The sequence below is a fragment of the Eschrichtius robustus genome, chromosome 17, assembly GCF_028021215.1.
Source record: "Eschrichtius robustus isolate mEscRob2 chromosome 17, mEscRob2.pri, whole genome shotgun sequence".
NCBI lineage: Eukaryota > Metazoa > Chordata > Mammalia > Artiodactyla > Eschrichtiidae > Eschrichtius > Eschrichtius robustus.
Window position 1 is genome coordinate 53,051,691 of NC_090840.1, and position 25,268 is coordinate 53,076,958.

The window sequence follows — 25,268 nt, forward strand, 5'->3', positions numbered from 1 at the left end:
TGACACGATTTTCTATGTAGAAAATCTGGAAAGATCTACTAAAAAAAACTCCTGTAACTAATAAGTGATTATAGTACGCTTGCAGGATACAAGGTTAACATAAATCTCATCGCTTTCCTATATACCAGCAATTAACAAGTGAATTTTGAAATAAAAAATACAATACCAATTAAAAACAAACAAATAAGCAACCCCAATACCATTTACATTAACATCCCAAAAAATGAAATACTTGAGCATTAAACTAACAAAATATATATAAGATCAATATGAGGAAAACCACAAAACTCTGATGGAAGAAATCAATGAAGAAATAAATAAATAGAGATAGTTGATGCTCAGAGATAAAAAGACTCAATATTGCCAAGATGCTAGTGCTTCCCAACTAGTGCTTCCCAAATCTATTGATCTATAGATTTAATGAAATCCCAGTCAAAATCCCAGCAAGTTATTTTGTGGATATCGACAAAATGACTCTAAAGTTTATACGGAGAAGAAAAAGACCCAGAATAGCCAACACAATATTGAGGAAGAACAAAGTTGAAGACTGACACTACCAACTTCAAGACTCACTACAAAACTACAGTAATCGAGGCAGTGTGGTATTGGTGAAAGAACAGACAAATAGATCAATGGAACAGAACAGAGAGCCCAGAAATAGACCCATATAAATACAGTCAACTTATCTTTGACAAAGTAGCAGAGGCAATACAATGGAGCAAAGATCATCTTTTCAACAAACAGTGCTGTAACAACTGCACATGCAAAAAAAGAAATAAAGCTGGTCACAAATCTTACACCTTTCACAAAGATTAACTCAAAATGAATCACAGACCTAAATTTAAACACAAAACTATAAAACTCCTAGAAGATAACATAGGAGAAGATCTAGAAGTCCTCGGGTTTGTGATGACTTTTTTTTTTTTTATGTAATTTTATTTATTTATTTCTGGCTGTGTTGGGTCTTCGCCGCTGCACGTGGGCTCTCTCTAGTTGCGGCGAGCAGGGGCCACTCATCGTTGCAGTGCGCGGGCCTCTCACCGCGGTGGCCTCCCTTGCTGCGGAGCACGGGCTCCAGGCACGTGGGCTTCAATAGTTGTGGCACGCGGGCTCAGCAGTTGTGGCTCACGGGCTCCAGAGCACAGGCTCAGCAGCTGTGGCGCATGGGCTCAGCTGCTCCGCGGCATGTGGGATCCTCCCAGACCAGGGATCGAACCCCTGTCCCCTGCATTGGCAGGCGGACTCCCAACCACTGCACCACCAGGGAAGCCCTGTGATGACTTTTTAGATACAACACCTAAGGCACGATCCATGAAAGAAAAAATTAACAAACTGGACTTCATTAAAATTAATAACTTCTGCTCTGTGAAAGATGAGGTCTAGAGAATTAGGCGTTAAACCACAGACTGGCAGAAAATATTTGCAAAAGATATATCTGATAAAGGATTATTATCCAAAATATACACAGGACTCTTAAAACTCAACCATAAGAAAATCAACAACCCAATTAAAAGACAGGCCAAAGACCTTAACAGACACCTCATCAAAGAAGATATACAAATGACAAATAAGCACATGAAAAAATGCCCATATCTTATTTCATCAGGGAAATGCAAATTAAAATAGAGATATCACTAAACACCTGTTAGAATAGCCAAAATCCAGAACAGTAACAACATCAAACCTTGGCGAGGGGTTAAACACCAGGAACTCTCAAGCATTGCTGGTGTGAACGCAAAATGGTATAGCCACTTTGGAAGACAGTTTAGCACTTTTTTTTTTCTTTTATAAAACTGAATATACTTTTACCACATGATCCAGCAATCTGGTTCCTTGCTATTTACCCAAAGGAACTGAAAACTTACTTCCACACAAAAACCTGCACACAGATGTTTTTTATAACAGCTTTATTCATAAGAGCCAAAACTTGGAATCAACCAAGATGTCCTTCAGTAGGTGAATGGATAAATAACCTGTGGTCCATCCAGACAATGCAATATTATTTATCACTAAAAAGAAATGAACTATCAAGCCATGAGAAGACATGAAGGAATAGTACTGAGTGGCAGTGGCCAGTCTGAAAACGCTACATACCGTACGATTCCACTGGAAAAGAGAATGTATGACATTCTGGAAAAGACCAAACTTGGTGACAGTATGAAGATCTGATGATTTTCAAACGTTAGAGGGAAGGGATGAATAGGTAAGCACTGTGAGATGACGCGTGGCACAGCTGGTACTACAAACTGGGTTGACTCCTAAAGCAGTTGAACTTTCTATTACGGTTCTGCATCAATAAACCACAGGACCTGCCAGGGCTGAAATCCCATTGCCGCCTGTGCCTCCAGTTGGTGACCAGACTCCCTGAAATCATAAAAGGTTTTTTTGGTTTTTTGTTTTGTTTTGTTTTGTTTTTGTTTTTTTAAGACAGATACCCAGCAAGTTACCCACTCTCCAACTAAGGTCACTTGGGCAATTGACTTTCCAGAGCAAATTGGCCCCGTTTAAGAATTCTTGGCTCCTGAAATTCGGAATAAATTGGGTTCTTCTAAAAGAAGTTTTACTTGGGATTCTAGGCTGAACCCCTCTGGACGGCACGTAAGAGACGGCAAAGTGGAGGGGGCTCCCCGGCCCAAAAGCTGGACCCCGACACCGCGACAGCGTTCACCCCAGCCCGGCGGGGCCGGCCCAGAACCAGGCCCGGCCGGCACAGCGCGGGCGGGGCCCTGGCGGAGAGCCAGACCCGCCGCTGCCGCCGCGAGCCGTGACCTGCCCGCCAGACCTGGCGGCGCAGTCTCGCGGGATTCCTCAGCTCTCGCTCCCGGTGCGGCTCCTGAGGTGGCTAGAGTCCCGGACACTCCCGGGAGCCGTCTCTGGTCGCGGGGGTACGGTGGGCTGGACGGGGACGGGGAGGAAGGTGCCTTCGACCGCCGCCCGAGGTGAGGGTCCTCGGGCCCCGACTGGGCGGGCGGCCGCGGCCGGGCGGGTGCCGGGGTGAGCGGGGGCGGGCCTCGAGGGGTGCGGGGCGGGCGGGGGGCGCGCGCTTGGAGCCGCAGGTGCGGGGAAGGCGGCGGCGGCGGGACGGTCCGCACCGGCCAAAGTTTTCCCGGAAGTTGGGGAAAGGCGATGCTGGTCCCCGCGGGGCCAGGGGCAGGTGCCCGACGCTGGGCCCGGGGCAGGTGCCCGGGGGTGGGGCGAGTTGCCCTGCCTGGCGCTGGAAGTCGGGGCACCGGTGTGTGTTGGGGGATGGGGTGGGGGCGTGCGATTATTCGTGGCTCCGGGCCCACAGCCTCCCTCCCACCGAAACTCCGTCGCCGCCGCGGGACAGCTTTGCTCATTTCCCTTTTCCGTGAGATCGCTACTCCCCCCAGCCCTTGAATACTAGTTTCGCTCCTCCGCAGTAGGAATCCTAGAAGTCTCCCTCTAGTTGGCCTTTTAAAAAACGTAAAAGTATGTCTCCAGAAGAGTGCCACAAAAACTGGCCCTTTAGAGTCTTTAAAGAATTGAAGAACTCATGAGATCTTAAGGAATTTCCCCGGGACTCGATTTTCTCGTGCGTAATAAGATAGCCAACAGGGGCTTTTAGGTTTTACAGTTCTTTTAGTCCTTCTTAACTTATTCCCATCCCCACCAGTTTCTCCATCTCACTCATCCAGTGCCCCCCTTTTACCCTGTGTTCCGTACAGCGCAAGCCTCCTATCATCCGTTCCCTAGAGATGAGACTTCCTCAGCAGGCGATAGATTCTGTGCCAAGGCAGGTGGAAGAGGATCTCGATGGGACGAAATTTTCCGTCGTTTTTCCGGTGTTAGTTACCTAGGGTGAAAAATCTTAACTCTGCACTTTGACGTACGCATTTGAGTCTATGACAAACGTTGCTGATACACCCTTTTGGTTGTTTTTACAGTAATTGACCCAGAACCCATTTTCAGGAAAAAGAGCTTCCTTCAAAATGGTAAAATAATTAAACGAGGAATTTGAGCATTTTATCTTTGGATGGAAATCTGAGAATGAAAAGAGCGATTAATCCAAGCCATGTGGTAAAATTAGGAATTTGAAGAGAATGGAAACGTTTACATTTTTGTGGACATGTATGTTTCTACCCCTCGTACGAGGGCACAGTCTTTTCACCTGTGAACCAATTACTGTTCCCAGATGTATGAAAATGGCCTACAACATGACATTTTTCCCTAATCTGATGGGTCATTATGACCAGAGTATTGCGGCTGTGGAAATGGAGGTGAGTAGTTCTTCGTATCTTTATGGAAAAATAGTTTATGCTCTGTTCTGGAATAAACTAGAAATAGGACCTTTTTATTAAAAAAACCACAGACACAGTAAGGGATTTCTTCAAGTTGTATATAAGTCCTACTTTGAATAAATCCCTTTGAGAATTAAATCTCCCTACTAACTTACGCTCGTGTACATCTGTGGCCCTGCTTAGTGGATTTGCTTAAGATCGAGTTCATTTTATACGAAGTATAGTTATGAATGATTTTGCAATGTCTTGCACCTGTCAAATATTTTGCTCTCCTGAGTAAATTATGGTAGTTCCTCTAGAAATGTGAATTCTGAATTTTTCCTAATTGATTGAACGTATAATCTATATTGCCTGGACTAAAAGTTCTTGGACTACATGTATTTTCATAAGTAGTTGTTACGTTCACTTGACCCTGTTTTTCTGAAGCAAATCAATGGCTAGAAGATTTTGGGGCTGTAGATAGCGTTTTGCTAAAAAGTGACTTTTTTTTTTCTTTAAGCATAGTGCTTCAGTATTCTTTGTAAGATACCTGTTTGAAAAAAAAAAATAACATCAGGGGAGGAGCAGAGTGACACTAAAGATTGCCTCAGGTGCCTCAGTTACCTGCCTCTGGTTTAGAGATACGCAGATTGCTAGGGAGGTGTGGGAAGAAAGAGTTACCTGTAGAAACCTGTCCTCTCCTACAGGTCTGTTAGGTGGATAACCTTCATGAAGGAAAGAAGACTAATGTTTCTGTAGTTTTTTTCCAGAAAAACTGAGGATGGTAAAGGCTTTTCCCCCTCAGATTGTTTCTAAGAGTTGAAACCCCGGCAATTTTAATATAGACACAGCTTTAAAAACTGACCAGACTTGATTTCGCAGCTTCTAAAGTCTTCCATTGTTGTTTAGTTGAATAGTTGTCCAGCTACCTCATGGTAGACTCATGTCTAAAATAGGAAGGCTTTTGAATACTAAGTAGAAGTACTTTTAAAAGATATTGCAAATTATATTACTATAATCTTTCAATGGTTTTTCAAACCAGTGCAAGGTGGGTGTCTTTTTGAACACTGAACAGATGATGTGGTGAGACTTCCATTGGTTAATCAGAACCATTTTGATTGTTTAATCTGATTAAATAAAGTATGTAGTATGAGTAACTTCAAGGAATAATTATAACCTTCATTCACATTTTTTTCTGATAAGTGTTTTATAACTCATATCTTACAGAGTTCTCAAAAATTTTTTTAAATCTGGTCTCCTTTTTGTGTAGTAGCTACATGCATTTTGAATGCTGACATTGACCTTATAAATTCAGATAATTTAGAATTCCTTATCATAGAGTACCATTATGAAGATAGGGAGAGATGCATCCCTGCTATTAAATACTATAATTATAAGATGATAAGAACTAGTTTTTGTTCTAGACATGTCTTTTTAAAACCAATTGTTTCTGACCCAAAAAAGGTTCTTTTTCATTTACCTAGCTTCTTTCCCGGGTAGTTTTGTGTCTGGACTTGATATCAAGAAGGCATTTTTGTTCTTACCTCCTTTATTTGATTGCTGACATTACTAATCTCTTCATTATATAATCTACACTTTCTCTTAGCCTTTAATATTAAGTTTTATTCCATAAATCACATTTCAGTTGGTTTAAGGATATAAAAGAAAGCCATCAAGCAGTCATTTAATACCAGCATTAACCTAAGTTTACCAAAAAAGAAAGGGAAATGGAAAGGCAAAATAATATCAACCTAAATCAGACTTTAAATCCCTATAAATTATCTTTTTGGTTCAGTGTATTACGCTTTTCCTATTGCCCTGTCCTTATTTGTCCTTAGCCATTGGCATTCTCTTTTAGTTCCTGTATTGAATGTCCAAAATTCTATAATTCGAGAGTTGTAAGTGACTTAAATATCATGCAGAGCTTCTTATCCTCTTTTGTGCCATTGACCCATTCTCAGAATTTTAAAATTTAAATAACATAAGTAGGATTACAAAGGAAACCAATTATATTGAAATATACATCTATTTATAGCCCAGGTTAGGAAGCTTTGAACCTGTCATTATATAGGTGAAGAAACTGAAGCCCAGAAAATTTATGATTTGTCCAAGATCTGAGCGCTATAATCTGATGCAGTCTTCTCTGTCAACATGGACCATAATGTCATCTTTAACGGTTTTTGTGGGGTGTTTTTTTTATCCTTGACCTTATTGGATAAAAAAGAAAATATTTCCTAAGATTAGAATGTCCTGTGTTAATTTCAACCTTTGCTGCTTCTTCCTAAACTTCATTTTGATAAAAATTAAGCTGGGAGATTTTTTTTTAACCTCTAATCAGCTCTACCTTTCTGTTTCTCATCCATGCCTTGAATACAAAGTCTTGTCAAAATTTTTAGATCAAACATAAAATCCTTTGGCTTCAGCCTGTCCCCTCTGGTAGTGCCAAAGTGATTTCAGTAAAATGCAAATCCATGCAGTCCACTCTGGGGTTAAAATTCGTCACCATTTTCCTAAAGCTGGAAAAATAAAGACCTGACCAGTGCGGCACCTAAGGTTCTTTATATGAGACCCTGCCTTCCTGTCCAGCTTCCCATCTCGTTGCTTCCCATGTTACACACTCTGCTTCGGCCAAGCTGACCTGTTTGTAGATGTAGAGCTCAGGTCCATATTACTCCCTCTCACTTCCATACAGTTGCACATATTGTATCCACTGCCTCCTGGGCTCCTTACCTACCCTTCTTCATCTGCTCAATTTCTTTACATCTCAATTAAAGCAATAACTCTGTGTCTAGCAAAGCATTCCTTTCACCTTTCTCCCAAGCATATTTAATCAGCTCACTCTCTACACTCTGATAGTACATAATATATACAACTGTTCTTATACTTACCGTGCTGTATTGCACTTATTTACATGGCTCTCTCCCTAGCTTTTGAGGTTGTTGAGAGTAGGGATATTTATTCATTTCTATGTCTAATGCCTAGTACAGTGTACAGTGCCTCTGAGCATGGTAGATGTTCAATGAAGGCGAAATAAAGGAAAAGAAGATGTTTCTTATTCTAATAAATCATCAATGAGAATTTTCCCTCCAAATCTTTACCTTCCACCTTTATCTTCTGCAGAGTCTACGTGAAAGGCACTAATATTTTTATTTTTTATTTTGTTTATTTTTTATTTTTTTAACATCTTTATTGGAGTATAATTGCTTTACAATGGTGTGTTAGTTTCTGCTTTATAACAAAGTGAATCGGTTATACATATACATATGTTCCCATATCTCTTCCCTCTTGCGTCTCCCTCCCTCCCACCCTCCCTATCCCACCCCTCTAGGTGGTCACAAAGCACTGAGCTGATCTCCCTGTGCTATGCGGCTGCTTCCCACTGGCTATCTATTTTACGTTTGGTAGTGTATATATGTCCATGCCACTCTCTCACTTTGTCACAGCTTACCCTTCCCCCTCCCCATATCCTCAAGTCCATTCTCTAGTAGGTCTGTGTCTTTATTCCTGTCTTGCCCCTAGGTTCTTCATGACCTTTTTTTTTTTTTTTAGGTTCCGTATATATGTGTTAGCATATGGTATTTGTTTTTCTCTTTCTGACTTACTTCACTCTGTATGACAGACTCTAGGTCCATCCACCTCACTACAAATAACTCAATTTCGTTTCTTTTTATGGCTGAGTAATATTCCATTGTATATATGTGCCACATCTTCTTTATCCATTCACCTGTTGATGGACACTTAGGTTGCTTCCATGTCCTGGCTATTGTAAATAGAGCTGCAATGAACATTTTGGTACATGACTCTTTTTGAATTATGGTTTTCTCAGGGTATATGCCCAGTAGTGGGATTGCTGGGTCGTATGGTAGTTCTATTTTTAGTATTTTAAGGAACCTCCATACTGTTCTCCATAGTGGCTGTATCAGTTTACATTCCCACCAGCAGTGCAAGAGGGTTCCCTTTTCTCCACACCCTCTCCAGCATTTATTGTTTGTAGATTGTTTGATGATGGCCATTCTGACTGGTGTGAGATGACGTCTCATTGTAGTTTTGATTTGCATTTCTCTAACGATTAATGATGTTGAGCATTCTTTCATGTGTTTGTTGGCAATCTGTATATCTTCTTTGGAGAAATGTCTATTTAGGTCTTCTGCCCATTTTTGGATTGGGTTGTTTGTTTTTTTAATATTGAGCTGCATGAGCTGCTTGTAAATTTTGGAGATTAATCCTTTATCAGTTGCTTCATTTGCAAATATTTTCTCCCATTCTGAGGGTTGTCTTTTGGTCTTGTTTATGGTTTCCTTTGCTGTGCAAAAGCTTTTAAGTTTCATTAGGTCCCATTTGTTTATTTTTGGTTTTATTTCCATTTCTCTAGGAGGTGGGTCAAAAAGGATCTTGCTGTGATTTATGTCATAGAGTGTTCTGCCTATGTTTTCCTCTAAGAGTTTGATAGTGTCTGGCCTTACATTTAGGTCTTTAATCCATTTTGAGTTTATGTTTGTGTATGGTGTTAGGGAGTGTTCTAATTTCATACTCTTACATGTAGCTGTCCAGTTTTCTCAGCACCACTTTTTGAAGAGGCTGTCTTTTCTCCACTGTATATTCTTGCCTCCTTTACCAAAGATAAGGTGACCATATGTGTGTGGGTTTATCTCTGGGCTTTCTATCCTGTTCCATTGATCTATATTTCTGTTTTTGAAAGGCACTAATATTTTTATGTGGTTTACATATCATCCACCTTTGATCTGCCTGAGCCTAGTTCTAATAAAATACATCAGTTGATATCCTCTATGTTCTTTCCCATTATTAGCTTGACACATGTTTATTTTGAATTTATTTAAAAGATTAGATTTTTTAACCATTTATATTTATTTATATGGAGTGAAAGAATTAATCTTTTGATTGGACCATTGTATTATAAACTATATGTGTCAGATTTCTTTTCAAACATTGTACTTTAGTACTTAATCTCTAGTCCAGTCAAACACTAAATTATAACTGAATATACCTCAGCTTTTACTTTTAAAAAGTGTTTTATAGTTTCTCTAAAGAACTGATTGTGTTTTACACTTCCAACCCAACTGCCTTTGGCTCCTGCTGGTCCCGGTTGAATTTCCAGTGTTTACTATGAATTAACGTTAGGATGAGGGGCTGCAGAATTATCTGATGATTATGGCAACCAATTGTGCCTTCTTAGCTACCAAGAATTTCATGTAAGTCAAGAGATCTATTTCCCTCCTCTTTTATGCCTTAGTTTTCATTATGTGTGATGGTTATCCTGGTTTATGGAATTTATAACATTTGTGGTCATTGCTGATCTGTGATTATATGAGATGGTTTAGGGCAGTGGCTGTCAAACTTTAGTTCATAGACTAGCAGGTTGTGAGCTTGTTAGAAATGCAAGCTCATGGACCCCATCCCAACCTACTGAATCATGATCTGTGAAAGTAGAGCTCAGGAAATTGATTTAACAAGCTGTCCAGGTGTTTCTTATGAGTGTTAAAATTTGAGACCCAGTGGTTTAGAGCAGGGAATGCAGACATTTTCTGTAAAGGGGTAAATAATAAATATTTTTGGCTTTGCAAAACATTCAGTCTCTGTCACAGCTATTCAGCTCTTCAATTGTAGCCAATACAAATGAGTGTGGATGTTTCAATAAAACTTTACTTATAAAAACAGATAGTGCATCACTTTTGGCCCACAGGCTGTAGTTTGCTGAACCCTGGTTTAAAGTACTTGAAAATGTTCTTAAGGATTGCACACATAAAGCATGTAATAAAAATCATTATTGTGCATTCTTATTAATATGTTACCATATGTGTATGTGTTATTTTCTTTCCAGATAAGTTTTAAGTCAAATTTATCACAAACCAAAGGATCTGACTGAGATATCCTGGTCCTTTAGTTTTGTTCCAGAGATTGCTTGAAATAAGGGACTTTAATTTTTTCCTTATTTTATTATCTGAGACTGAAGTCATTTGTATTATTACAAAGAGTTAATTTAAAATTCTGAATAGTAACTTGGCTTTGTAATGAAAAGGATGTTGTACAGTCTAACTCTCCCAAGTGGAAAAACAAATGGTTGCTGGTTTCCATTGTGTTGCTTTTTGTTTCATATCTAGAGCATTGTTTCTCAAATTGTGAGGTTGATGTCCCTTGAGAGACTGATTTCATCCAGAAAGAGCTGAGATTGATCTAGGGAAAATGGAGACCAGAATATTGTATTTTTCTTTTTGAATTGCCTTCATTAAGGCCTAGGCAAAGCTAAGTCATGTATTGTGTTTGGAACAGCATGTGGTTGTTCTACTTTTGAACAGTCTAAAGGGAAGTGAGCCAAAAAAAAAAAAAACTCCTTTCCTTTCCACCTGTTAATATGCACTAGTAAAATGTCTCTAATCAATTAAAAGTAAAGGGATGGAGAAAAACTGTATAAATAAACTTTAAAGAAAAATTGTTTCTATTGGTTTTTAAACATATTCATCTGCTTTTAGATGAGTCTAGTGGATCCCTTCCTTTCCTCCTTATTCTCCACTCTTCTACCCCATACAAAAGGAAAGAAAATGTTTAGTGTGACTAACCTCTTTATTTTTCAGGGAAGACTTTCTGAAAATAGGTGTAATTATTCTGAAAGTAAGCTATCGAGTCATTTAAAATGAAATAAATATACAAAACTATTCCAGATCAGTTGTGTGTATAGTGGCTACTGTTGGGTTTTAAATGTAGAAACTATAAACTTACCTTCCTTTCTGACATTGTACTGCAGTAGTAGGGAAAGTACCTTGACTAATTCTGAGTCTACAGAATCAGGGTTAGACCTGTATGTGAACAGAGGACAGTATTTCTCCTGGGAGTCTCTGCTGATAGGCACAAAGTCCCTAGGGTCATTCCTTGTTATTCCACAGTCTAGGATATTATTAGTTATGCCTTCAGGAGAGCCTGTCCACAAAGAGACATGGTTCTTTTAGACCATGGGAAGACTGTTGTGTTGTGATTTTTTCCTTTCCTTGAGAATGTGGCATGTAGATAATGAAGTTTTATTACTCTAGTTTGTATATATGTATGTATTCATTCATTAATGTTTGTTGAATGTGTACCTGATGTGAATTATAGTTTTTCAAGGTACAAGTTCTCTTCAAATAAATTCGCTGCCCCTTTCTCTCTCTCTCCTCCTTCTGGGACCCTGATAATGCAAATTGTTAGTATGCTTGATGTTGTCCCAGGGGTCTCTTAAATCAAACCGTCCTCATTTTTAAAAAATTCTTTTTTCTTTTTTCTGTTCAGCTTGGGTGATTTTCACTACTCTGTATTCCAGTTCACTGATCTGATTCTCTGTATTATCTAATCTACTGTTGATTTCTTCTAGTGTATTTTTTATTTCAGTTATTGTATTCTTCAGTTCTGTTTAGTTCTTCTTTATAATTTCTAACTCTTTATTAAATTTCTCACTGTGTTCATCCATTCTTCTCCTGAGTTTGTTGAACATCTTGTGATCATTGTCTTGAACTCTTTATCTGGTAGATTGCTGATTTCCACTTTACTTAGTTCTTCTTTTGAGGTTCTGTCTTGTTCCTTCGTTTGGAACATATTCCTCTGTCTCCTCATTTTGCCAAATTCCTTGTGTTTATTTCTATGTATTGGGTCGGTCAGTTATGTTTCCCAGTCTTGGCGAATTGGTCTTATGTAAGAGATGTCCTGTGGGGCCCAGTAGAACACTCCCCTCTGGCCACCAGAGCTGTATGCTCTAGGGGTGCCCACTATGTGGGCTGTGTGGACCCTTCTGTTGTGACAGGGCTAACAACTGTGAGCACCCTGGTAGGTGGGGCTGGTCCCCAGCCCTGCTGGCTGCAAGTCCCTACCTTGTATGGTGGCTGCCAGAGGTAGTGGTACCCACTTACCGCTAATAGGCTAGAGGGAAGACTCCAAAATGGTGCTTGCCAGTACCAGTGTCCTCGTGGTAGAATGAGCTCCCCAAAATGGATGCTGCCAGTGTCTATTTCCCCAGGGGGAGTCCCGGCCTTCTGCCTCTCTGGGAGCCTTTCTAAGATCAGTAAGAGGGTCTGACCCAGTCAAATTACTGCCTCTGCATTGGGACTTGGAGTGTGTGAAGTTTTGCATGTGCCCTTTAAGAGCGAAGTGTCTGTTTCCTGCATCTCTCCAGCTCTTCTGTATGCAAGCCCTGCCAGCCTTCAAAGCTAGACATTCTAGGGGCTCATCTTCCCAGCGCGGGACCCCCAGGCTAGGGAGCCTGATGTAGGGCTCAGACCCCTGGCTCCTTGGGGAAAACCTCTGCAATTGTGATTATCCTTCCATTTATGGGTTGCCTACCCTGGGGAGTGGGTCTTGACTGTACTGTATTACTACCTCTCCTGCCTGTCTCATTGTGGTTCCTTCTTTATATTTTTAGCTGTGGAAAATCTTTTCTGCTAGTCTTCAGGTTGTGTTCATCAATAGTTGCTCTGTAAAGCTGTGATTTTGGTGTGCCCGTGGGAGGAGGTGAGCTTAGAGTCTTCCTACTCCACCATCTTGGCCACACTCTCTAAGTTACAAGTTTTAAATTAAATAATTGACTCTTCAGTGGACAGATTATTTTGCAGTACCAACCACTTACTATATATCTTTGTCTAATTTCTAAAGGAAAGGTCTTTTGGGGAAATAGTTTAAAATTTGTAGTGCTCGCTAAGAACTACTTAAAAAATAACAAGTTTTCTGTTGTGGAAATAATGCAGATTTCTGTTTTTTATTCTTGTATTGTATTCCAGGCCCTGGTTTGCATTTTTTAAAAAGAAGTTGACTTGCCTGAGATTGGTCACATTCATGATAATAAGTGGCAGAGTTTGTACCACTTGATTATACAGTAGTCCATTAACATTCTCAAAGAATTTACTCAACTCTCCTAACCACTTTGACAGTATTTGCTCTGTGAAGTGTAAACATTTAAGGACCCCTTTAGATCTTTAGTGAGTCTGTTGCCTACCTAAGGCACACCACTTTTTTTTTTTCAATCATTTTTTTAAACTTCTTCACTTTTTCTCAATTTTCATTACTATCACTAGAGGTTGGCTTTCTTTTTGGTGACTTTTTTTTTTAAATTCTATTTATTTTTATTTATTTATTTATTTATTTATGGCTGTGTTGGGTCTTCGTTTCTGTGCGAGGGCTTTCTCTAGTTGCGGTGAGCGGGGGCCACTCTTCATCGTGGTGCGCGGGCCTCTCACTGTCGCGGCCTCTCTTGTTGCAGAGCACAAGCTCCAGACGCGCAGGCTCAGTAGTTGTGGCTCACGGGCCTAGTTGCTCCGTGGCATGTGGAATCTTCCCAGACCAGGGCTCGAACCCGTGTCCCCTGCATTGGCAGGCAGATTCTCAACCACTGCGCCACCGGGGAAGCCCTTGGTGACATTTTAAAGTAAGAAATAAAGCTCTTACCACTTCTTGAGAGTTACTGTGTGACACCATGAGTAGAAAGCACAAATCCTGAGATGAGAATCAGATGCTTTACGGTCACTTGGCCTTGGTCACTAGTAAAGTGGCTTCTTCCATGTACCTGGGGGATTCTGATTCATGCTTCAGAAAAGTGACAAATGTCTATATAACCTGCATCTTTATTACTAAGGGAGGCAAGGTGCAGGCAAGATACTGCCACAAGCCCACTCTGCTTAGACTTAGCTTTATGTATTTTTTAAAATCAAAATATTTTTCTTCTTTTGATCCCTCTCTATTAGCCTTTTAACCCAGAGTTTCTCTTCAGGATCTTATAGCACCAGCAACCCCGGGTCTATACTATGGTCCCTTCCATTATCATGTCATTAGATCATGGGGAGCTAGCTGGTGTGTTTTAAGGAAAAGGTGTAGTATGACAGAAGTAGGCGTTCTGAGAGTGTGAGCAGTACGCTCATGCTGCTTTCCCGTGTCTTTAAAATCTACTCCGGCCACTTGAAGAGGGAATGATATTGGCTACACCTGATGTCATAAATAGGTGACTAGAAAACACCCAGTTCATGAGAGGTCTTGGGCTGATTATCTCTAGATGTCCCATAGTTGTGTCCAGTATCTACCAGGAACCATTAGCAGAATCAAAGTGGAAGGTTCCTTTTATTTATGTAGGGTTAATCTCCTCATTGGTACATACCTATGGCCTCACCAGCTTTATGTCCTAATATGATGGGCCAGCGTGATGTCCTGTGAAATAGTGATATGGTTAGAGTCTCTGGTCAAATGAAATTGAGGCACAGAGCTGAAGAGCTGATATTACTCTAAGGCGGTGCTTCTCACACTCTGGTGTGCATCAGAATCGTCTGAAGGGCTTGTTAAAACACAGATCACTGACACCACCTCCAGAATTCCTGAATCAGTAGATCTGGGGTGGGATGGAGAATTTACTTCTAACAAGTTTCCAGTGGGGCATGCTGTTGCTGCTTCAGGGACCACTCTTTGAGAATGACTGCTCTAAGGCAAGTTGGGGAAGATGTGTTGCTGTCCTTGTTAGGTGAAAGTAAATTCCTTTTGGAGGAAAAAGCATTGGCCAGATTAGAGCTGCATATGTGTTGCCAAGGCTGTACTGATTTGCTATAGTAAAGAGACCACATCTGGAAAAGTACCTTAGTTAGCCATTTGATTAAGGTTGCTTAAGACAATGTATTAATAACATATCCAGTTAAAATGGACAGGTGCCACCGATTACTACCCCTGAATCTGTTTTTGATGGTGTCACTCATCTCTGAAGGCCCTGTCTACAGTATTGCTTTTGATTGTCTATCATGGTAGAGGGAGACCTCTAATGTTTTTTGTTTTGCCACCTCGACCATAAAAATGTTTATCCAGGAAGCCAGTATGGTGATTGTGCTATTGTGAAATACAGCTATTTGAAGTATACACACCTGGGCTTGGGAAATTACACTGGGTTGGGTTTGGGATCTGTTAGTTCGCATCCTCCTCCGGAGTTGCCCCTGTGTAATCTGAAACTGGCCCCCATACACAGAGGGCAGGGAGAGACTGAAGAAGAGGCAGACCACTCCAGATTGGTAGGTGGCAGATTTAATAAGCAAGAAAACTTACTTATGAGGCTTGTCTTGGGTGGCCACAAGGTGAGTAGATCTCCGCACTCACCTGCCAGAATCTTAAAAGTTTATATAGAGGCCTTCACTGGGCTCAGTCACACATACCGTCCAGGTGATCTCAGCACCACTTTACTATCTCAAGGCTGAGGCCTTGGGCAGCTTGTAGTGCGGGGAAGGCCAGTGGAACATACCTTCCAAGGACAGGAGAGGGGATGAGGGACTTCCGTTTGCCAGGGTCCAGCTCATGGGTCATGTCCTCTCGATTATCTCCTCCAACAGGGTCCCACCAAGCCCCTGTCAAAAGCCCAGTCTCTGAAGCTAGCACGTTGAATCTAGAATCAGTACACGCCTATCAGTATTAGCACCATCTAAAATTTTGTTCTTTCCTCCGTAATCCAGCACCTTCAAACCAATATAAATGTATAGTGTCTTACAAATAATGTATAATCCTTTTTTTCAGATTTAATTTTGACTTGACCCTCCCAGGGCATGGTGGGGTAGAACTCTTCTTATAGATTGAGACATTGAAGCATGGTGGGGATGGGGTATGAGGCTATTTATTTGCTTCTTACAAAGTAAATCTTTCAGATGAGTGCCTCAACAGACCAGGGATGAGGGTCTGCTTTGAGGGCTGGGGGTTCAGAGTCCTCTGTGGGGACTCTGAACCTTGTCATGTATCCCCACTTCAGATCTTGACATCCCACTGCCTTCTTATCACAATATCACTGGATCTCCAATGTGAAAGGGAAGCAAATTTAACTGATATAATTTGGCAACCTGCAGGATCAAACTGTGCCTTTGGTTTTCAACTTCAGTCTTGAGATAGTAAAGTGGTGCTGAGACCACCTGGACGGTATGTGTGACTGAGCCCAGTGAAGGCCTCTATATAAACTTTTAAGATTCTGGCGGGCGGGTACGGAGATCTGCTCATCTCGTGGCCACCCAAGACAAGCCTCGTATTTAAGTTTTCTTGCTTATTAAATCTGCCACCTACCAATCTGGAGTGGTCTGCATCTTTTAATCTTTCTGTTTCACTCCACACCTTGAGCCAAGAATTCAGGGATGCCAGTATGTCGCTCTCTTCCTAAGCCCCTAGAAGCACTCACTTCGGCCCATAGTCCTTGAATACGTGATGGTCTTTATACCTTTCTCTGCTTGTCTGGCAGCAGCCACTCAGCCTTGTCTTCACTGGGCACATAATTCTAAGAAGTTCTTTGAATCTAAGTGATTATAAGGACAATACAATTAGTTGTTTTTCTGCTATATACCATGGGCTGCCAGATTTCCATCTTTGAATACTGACAGAATGTTTGCTCGCTTTTGGCCCCAGTTAGTCCAGAAAACCAGTTCTAGAATTCTTCCCATTTCACCGAGGTCACTTACAACTTGTTCTTTATATAATTTTTATGCCAGTTGGTCTTCTTGGTTGCAAACAATAGAAACCAACTTTGACTAACTGAAGCAGAAAATGGGTGGATGTTGGGTAGCTTGTCAGATCAATGGAGAGGCTGGAAAACCAGGGAGAAGCAAAGGGAACCAGAACACAGCTAAGATCATGCCATAAGATCAGTCTGTCACCAGTGCCAACGCCAGTGGACACTTCCTGAACCATTGTCCCTGGACACTTATTTTGGCACTGTGGGTATTATTGATTCCACTGCAACTGCCTCAAATAATCTGACTGTTCTTTCATACAAGAATCTCAATACCTGGAGCATCCAGCTGGCCAAGCTTAGATTATGTGCCTATGTTTTTGTTGTCAGGTTGCACCCCTGCATCTGTCCTTAGCTTCTGTAACATCCCACCTACTTTGGGATTCCCCAGAATAGCACTGCTGGGCAGATGGATATGGAAATGTTCACTGTAAAGCTCAGTGTAAGACAGAGTTAGTTAACTAACAAGGAGAAAATTTCATTGTGGTACCTACAGTTGCTTTGAAATTTATGTCCAGCTCTGTTATTCAAGTCTTTGTTACCCTCTTCATAAACTTTCTGAGCCATAAAGTGTCCTTAGAGACCATCCAGTAGTTCATCATGTTCATTTTACTGATGAATGCTCTGAGACTCAAAGACAGAAAATTATCTGCCAAAGGTGACACCAGCAGTTAATGACAGAGCTGGAACCAGAATTACAATGCTGGCATTATTTCCAGCAAAGGATTGTATAAAATACTCCACATATTTTGGTTCTCATTGTCTATATATCATAGTTTGGCTCTGCTCTTTTTCAGAATAGAGGTATAGTTTGCCTTCTTAATTGCCCTCTTCTTCCTTGTCCTTGCTAGTACTGATAGTAACTACCACAGGATTTCTACCAGGAACTGACCATTTTCTTAAAGGTTCCTACCTTTTATTTCTCTGAGTGTTAAAAGTGTAATCAACAGGACTATTTTAATTATTACTTAATGCTAGAATTTCAAAAGCAGCATTGATTTTTTTAATGCTGTGGTTAGTTATTGGGTGAGTTTCTGAGCCTTCTTTGAGAATAAAATTTGAAAAGGAGAAATTCTTGCGTGAGACCATGAAGGCTCTGGGTTACTGAGAGAGTTGAAGAAGGTGTGTCGTTCAGGGAGGAGAGAGGGAACGGACTGAAGAGCCTAGAAAGTTTGAACATTGCTCAGTTCATGGGTTTACATAGCACTTACCATGCTAAATACTAGTTTAATAATCTGATATTCTGAGTATGAGATTAAGGACACAAGAAATGTCACAATGAGTCAGGTTAGTAGTCTTTCCATCTCAGTCAAGGTTTGGTTTCTGAGAATGATACCTAGGACATTTTATGGAAGAACATAAAAGATTCCTGTCAAGAATTTTATTTAAACAATTAGGGAAATATGCTCATTCTGCTTTTTCAACCATTTGGGATGAGTTCAATAACAGGCTGACTATCCATTATTTGAAGTGCTATTATTTGTTCTAAAATTACCTGTTCCAGGGAATTCCCTGGTGTCCTGTGGTTAGGACTCCAAGCTTGCACTGCATGGGGCATGGGTTCGATCCCTGGTCGGGGAACTAAGATACCGCAAGCTGCATGGCGCGGCCAAAAAAATTTTTTTTAGATAGATAGATAGATAGATAGATAGATAGGTAGATAGATTTTAAAAATTACCTGTTCCAGAATTACCTGCTTCAGGAGGTACATGTATCATCTGAATATGATAAACATAGTTTGAGGTTTTACTGTCTTTGATTAATGTGTCCTGTGAACATTTGTTGAGTTTTGTTTCATGTTAGAAGATTCTCAGTCCTCTTTTGATATCCTTCTTCCCCTTCATTCTTATTTGCATTCCTGCCTGTCTCATGCTTTGGGGAAGGGTAATTTTCAGGGAGAGTTGGGTGGCAACTTAGTATCAGGATTACAGAGGACAGATCTGGAGTCATTTGGACCCAGGTTCCTATCCTGGTTGCCACTTACTACTTATGTGACCCTATGAAAGGTACTCTTAGAGCCTCAATTTCCTCATCTGCAAGGTGGAGGTAAGAACATCCCTCTCAGGGACTTCCCTAGTGGCACAGTGGTTCAGAATCCGCCTGCCAATGCAGAGGATGCGGGTTCGATCCGTGGTCCAGGAAGATCCCACATGCCGCAGAGCAACTAAGCCTGCGGGCCACAACTGCTGAGCCCATGTGCTGCAACTACTGAAGCCTGTGCTCCACAGGAGAAGCCACCGCAATGAGAAGCCCGAGCAAAAAGAACATCCCTCTCACAGGATTGTTGTAAAAACAACTGGTATATGAGAAAGCACAGTGCCTAGTTTATGGTAGGTGCTGAATAAATCTCATTTATTATCAGTAGCATTAGCTCAGGAATAAGGGCACTTAATTCTAATTTAGGCTAGATTTGGGGATTTCAGTAACAATTTCAATGAGGAATTGGATTTCATTTTCTCACTTGTAATCTGAGAAAATGGATTAGCTCAGTAGTTTTCAAACTGTGATCTCTGGAGGTGGTTTGAGGTCACCGGTGGGGAAGGGGAGCAGTGAGAGGTGTCTCAGAGGGAGGGCTTCCTGTTCAGCCGGAGCAGCTGTGCTTTTATTTATTTAATATATTAAGCTTCTTTGTAACCTCTTAGTTAAAGAAACTATTCCTTGGCAGAATACACACACACATTTTAAAAACAACAGGCTTAAAAGTCTACTCAGGTCCCTTCCAAGTCTAAAAAAATTTCTTTATGTCTATTAGTTTGCAACGGAGCTTGAACATTAGTGACCCACACTAGATCTGATCTGAAGACGTGTTTTGTTTGTCCTGTACATTATTTTAAATGTTCACATTAAAATTTATTTTAATTTGGAGATTTCGCATACAAATCCAGGTTCTGTTTTCTTATGAAAAATTGAAATACCTAACAGCTCTGTGCTCCCACTCTCCAATAACAGTCCACTAGAACTGAGTAGCAGCTGCTCCCCAACTACTCCTGCTGTCTTATACCCTTCTGAATTTATCTGCCTGGCCACTGAAGGTATTTGAGTTTTCAGCATCTCATTTATCCCTGCAGACTGCATGAACAGCAACGTTATTGGATTAACCAGTGTTGGCACTCTAGAAGAATTAAACAGAGGATGTGACTTGCCATGTTTGCCCCATAAGAAAATTGTTCTAATATAGCAAAAAGTACTTGTGTTACTTTCATTTTGTCTGCCCTGGACAATAATAGTTCTTAAGTGCTGACCATCAATTTATTTATAGCTATTGTAGAATGGCTTCTGAGTTAGAAGAATTAAACAGTGTGTTTTAATTATTTCCATCATAAGATTTGATTACCAGACACTCAAAATTTGTAGGAACTAGGCTTACTTGGAACAGGAAACAAAGAGGTAAATGCTACCAGTTGCCCATGCCTCCCTTTATTCCACCTCAGTCCGAGAGGGGGATGCTCACACAAGCTGGGCGTTCTCCCCCTCCAGAAAGAGAAAATTGGGAAAAGTACCCTACTGTTTGCTCTCCAACAAGCTCTTGTTAGGTGGCAAAGGTTTAGGCCTCAGCACCATTCAGATAAGGGAGATGCAGTATACAACCGTGGCAGCCCTGTCTTTGCTCAGTCAATTTGCCCCATCAGGGCAGGGTGGATTCTCCACTGGTCCAAAAGTCCTCCACAGCTCTTGTCCTCTGTAATTGTTGGGTGTGGGTTCTGTATGTGCCCTTTAAATGAGACTTGTTAATTGTAGTATTGTAATCACATCTCATATTTACTTATTAATCTTTTTTTTGGTCTGCTTGGCCTTTCATTTACTAAGAAATATGAATTGAAATTTCTGATTGTGATCATGGAATTGTCCACTTCTCCTTGTAGATTTGTTGCTTTTCATTTTACATACTTTATGCTATTTTATTAGGTGTATGGAGTGCTCAGCAATGCATTTTAATGTATATCTGTTGCAGTTTATCTAGAATCTGAATGTTTTGTGGCCAGAGATATTTAATTGGTCACAGTGCTGAAAATAGAAGTCCTCATTCTCCTATTTATTTTTCAGAGATGTCTCAGTGTTCATAGCTCACTGATGAGACCCTTCCCCTGTTTTTTTGTACAGCTATAGATTTTCTTTTTTATCTTTAAACATTTTCTCATATTTCAGTGGTATTTGGAAAGGAAGAAGACTATATATAAGTTCAGTGCATTGAATCAGATTTTTGAATCCAATTTTTTCGTCTAACTCTACATGTTCTCTTTGGATAATTACATTCAATTATTTCAGTTACTGTTTTTATAATGATGACTTCCACATCTATATCCTTAACCTAAAGTCTCTTGCCTGCAGAGCTCTATTTGTTTAACTTCCTGTTAGTAGACATCTACACTCAAATGTCCCCCAGGCACTTCATACTGTCCATCAACGGGTGAATGGATAAACAAATTATGGTAAAGCCATGCAATAGAGTACCACTCAGCAATTAAAAAGAATGAAGTATTGATACACAGAACAACAGGATGAATCTCAAAATGATGCTGAGTGAAAGAAGCCAGACAGAAAAGAAAATATACTGTATAAATTTATGAAAAATTCTAGAAAATAACACTCTTTAGTGACAGAAAACAGATCAATGGTTGCCAGGGAAGGTTACGGGTGGGGGAAGAGGGTGTTGATGAGAGGGGAGATAAGAGGAGGGATTATCAAGAGGCAAAAGGAAACTTCTGGTAGTGATGGATGAATTTGTTACCTTGATTATGGTAATGGTTTCAAAACCCGTCAATGTGTGCACTGTATACATGTTCAGTTTATCATACATCGATTGTACCTGAATAAAGCTGGGAAAAAACCCTCATTATTAAAGACTTTTAACAGAAAAACAATAATCCCTGTCCACTGTTCTCTATCCCCACCCAGTCCTCCTCCCCAGTGGCAGCCACTTTGAACTCTTTTGGGTGTTCCTCTGCTACATAGGCCATATTCTACCTAATATGCTTCGGGTGTTATTTGGATTCATCAATTTAGAACTTCAGGCAGTAGACTTTTAGTCTTTCCTTCATTATGGTAGTTGATAATATATTTCTCTTACTTTACCACTTTTGCTTCTCCTCTCAACCTCCTAATACAATTTTTTTTTCACTGCTGAATCAAGTAGTATACTTTGATTGCATTTATTTCCCATAAAACCTCCCCCCCCCCACGTAGTTAATACAGCAATTGCATTTTTCCCCATTTGCTTTGTTTTCTGTGTACCTATGGTTAATTTTTTTTTTAGATGTCCCAGCAGACCTGTTAGACATATAGCAGTAATTATCTCAGATGCTCAGAATATCATATAATCTGTCAGTTCCAATCCCCCACTCCCATCCCCTTGGACAGACCTACTAGAGAATGGACTTGAGGATATGGGGAGGGGGAAGGGTAAGCTGTGACAAAGTGAGAGAGTGGCATGGACATATATACACTCCCAAATGTAAAATAGATAGCTAGTGGGAAGCAGCCGCATAGCACAGAGAGATCAGCTCAGTGCTTTGTGACCACCTAGAGGGGTGGGATAGGGAGGGTGGGAGGGAGGGAGACTCAAGAGGGAAGAGATATGGGAACATATGTATATGTATAACTGATTCACTTTGTTATAAAGCAGAAACTAACACACCATTGTAAAGCAATTATACTCCAATAAAGATGTTTAAAAAAAAAAAAAAGGAAGAGCAGAATTGGAGAAAGTGGGTAAAGACAACTGTTTTCAGGGTTTTTTCTATAAAGCGGAAGAGAAAAATGAAATAATAGCTGGGTGGGGGTGGGAATGTGGAGTCAAGGAGGGATTTTTTTTTTTTTTTAATTTTTTGCTGCATTGGGTCTTTGTTGCTGCACGCGGGCTTTCTCTAGTTGCGGCGAGCAGGGGCTACTGTTCGTTGTGGTTCGTGGGCTTCTCATTGCGGTGGCTTCTCTTGTTATGGAGCATGGGCTCTAGGCTCACAGGCTTCAGTAGTTGTGGCACGCAGGCTCAATAGTTGTGGCTCATGGGCTCTAGAGCGCAGGCTGAGTAGTTGTGGTGCACAGGCTTAGCTGCTCCACGGCATGTGGGATCTTCCCGGACCAGGGATCGAACCCGTGTCCCCTGCATTGGCAGGCGGATTCTTAACCAATGCGCCACCAGGGAAGCCCAAGGAAAGATTTTTTTTTTATGGTTAGAGATAATAAAGTAAGTTTGTATGATGGGGGAATCACTGTAACACAGAGGGGGAAATTACTGCAAGAACAGGAGACAGGACAGTTACCAGAGCAAAGTCCTTGACTAGACAAGTGGGAAGAGATCCAGTGTACAAATGGAAGACTTGGTTGGTTAGGAGTTCAAGCTGTTCAACCATTGAAATAGTGAAGGCAGAGAATGTGGATAAGCTGCAGTTAGGTTTGGTACCTTTTGTGAGAGAATAAGGAAATTGTCTTCTGGTTATTTTTGATTTCTCAGTGAACTAGGAACAGAATCATTAACTGAGAGGATGGGGTGTGGAACTGGAGGTTTGAAAAGAGAGGAGAATGTGAGAGAGGTCTCTGTAAAAGAGAGTTCATTGACTGATGTTTTAGCCCAGAAATGTTTTAGTAGCAGGATTGCAGTGTGCTGCCAACCTTTTCAGTGTGGAAACTGGTATCCTTCTGTTCTGAGAAATGTTCTTAATTTCTTCTTTGATTATCACCCCAACTCGCATTTTCCTTGTTTCTTTCTGGAAGTCCTTTAGTCAGGAGTTGGACACTTGGAGTGATCCTCCTATTGTCCATCTCTTCCTTCAGCTTTATCTTCTAATCCTTCTATAGAGTTTTTAATTTCAGCTATCTTATTATTTTTAAATTTTCCATAGCATCTTACTCTTTTTTAATGGAAGCGATAGCTTCTCACTTAAGTTATTCAGGGTTTTGTTTGTTTTGTGATTTGTTTTCTTCTGTTCCCTGCATAGTCTCTATTTCCTCCAAATTTCCTTTTATCTGTTTGCTTGTTTTGGTCTCTGTCTTTCATGATGCTTTCTTCAAATGCCTGATGATCCTTGGCTGCCCGTTCATGTTTGTGGGGCCCTGAAAAGCTCTGTGTGCATGAATGGGACTGGTCACCTGTGGGCTTCTTGGTAAGGTGAGCTTGAGGTCAACTGGCTTTTTCATTGTCAATGTGTAGAGAGAGGTCTTTTCTCCAAGACTGTTGGGTTTTTTCAAAGATTGGGGATGGTAGGTGTATGCCTGTTTGCCAGCCTTTTGGGAATAGAGCAGGAAAAGAAGGTGAAGGCTTCCTGTTTCTGTAGGTAGACTCTTACTCAGTCCCCCTTTCGTCACTGTGGATTGTACTTCTGCCCTGCTCTGTGCCTGAGCCAAGTGCAGAACGTCTCTAGTGCCATCTCTTCTGGAAACAACTCTGGTAGAATGCGGTGGTCATCTGGCTGCCTGGCTGGGGATGGGGGGTGACATAGTGAGGAAGTAATTTGTAAACATTCCTCCAATTTTAGCCTTTTATGCTACTTGGTGCTTCAAAGAACTGAGACTCTCAGATTCTTTAGGACAAATCAGCTCATTCTCATGTGAATCCCTCCTCTCCAGCTTTGTCCCATTAAGTGACTTATCACTCCTCTAATAGCTTTCTGTCGCTCAGAGTTTGGGGCTTTGTTTTTTGTTGTTTTGTTTCATTTTTGTTCTTTGGAAAACTCAGATATGCTAATGTAGTTTATCTTGTTCACTTACTAATAGATTAGTACCTTTTTTTTTCTCTATTGTCATGTTACTAAGGAAGCAAGGAGGAGGGAAAGGAGATAAACATATGTGCTCAATCTACCATGTTTTTCCAGAACCTGTCCACACTCTCTAAAGGGTAATCACAATAACTAATATTTATTGAGCACTTACCTGTATGCCAGACACTGTTACAAATGCTTTACATTTATTAACTTAGTATTCATAATGATTTTATGAGACAGGTACTGTTATTATTGCCAGTTTACAGATGAAGAAACTAAGGCACAGAGAATTTAAGTAACTTGCCAAAGTTATAAAACTAGTAAATGTGGAGCTAGCATTCAAACTTAGCTGTCAGACTGTAGAGACACGTCCTGCTTACAACTCTCCCATAGTATCCCACTCCTTATTTTTAAATCCAAGCAATTTAGCATGTCATCCATGCTCTCCACGATCAGGTCCAGAGAACCTCTCCAGTCTCATCTCTCTCTACTCTGTCCTTGACTTCACCTCTTTGACCTTATCTTGTAGTCATACTGGACTTCTTGCCCTGAATACTCCATGTTCTTGTGATCCTCGTGCCTTTTTTCATGCTGTTTCCTCCACCCCAAACATTCCTTTATTCTCTAGAATGCGCAGTAAAGCGTTAAGGTATTTCAGCATATACTTACAAATTAAATATTTGTATGATCTATTTCATCTAGCAATCAAATCATACTTTTGATTTGTTTTGATTTAGCATGTCTTCTTGAAAAATGCATAGTTGAATAAAATAATATTTCACTGTGTATTAAGGGTTCTTATGTCTAACTAAACAAAATTATCTTCTCAAATTTGATTATATTGAGAGT

General features: G+C 40.6%; 1 protein-coding gene across 1 annotated transcript in view; it reads left to right on the top strand.

Annotated features, from left to right (window-relative positions):
- The first annotated feature begins 2,873 nt into the window (after nucleotides 1–2,873).
- The window catches only part of FZD6 (frizzled class receptor 6), a 35,010-nt gene continuing 12,615 nt past the window's right edge, over nucleotides 2,874–25,268 (top strand). Inside the window, exons 1-2 of the mRNA XM_068525557.1 lie at nucleotides 2,874–2,939; nucleotides 3,906–4,238. Of these exons, the coding sequence (XP_068381658.1) occupies nucleotides 4,062–4,238 (177 nt within the window). The 5' untranslated portion in view covers nucleotides 2,874–2,939; nucleotides 3,906–4,061. The remainder of the gene's footprint in view (nucleotides 2,940–3,905; nucleotides 4,239–25,268) is intronic.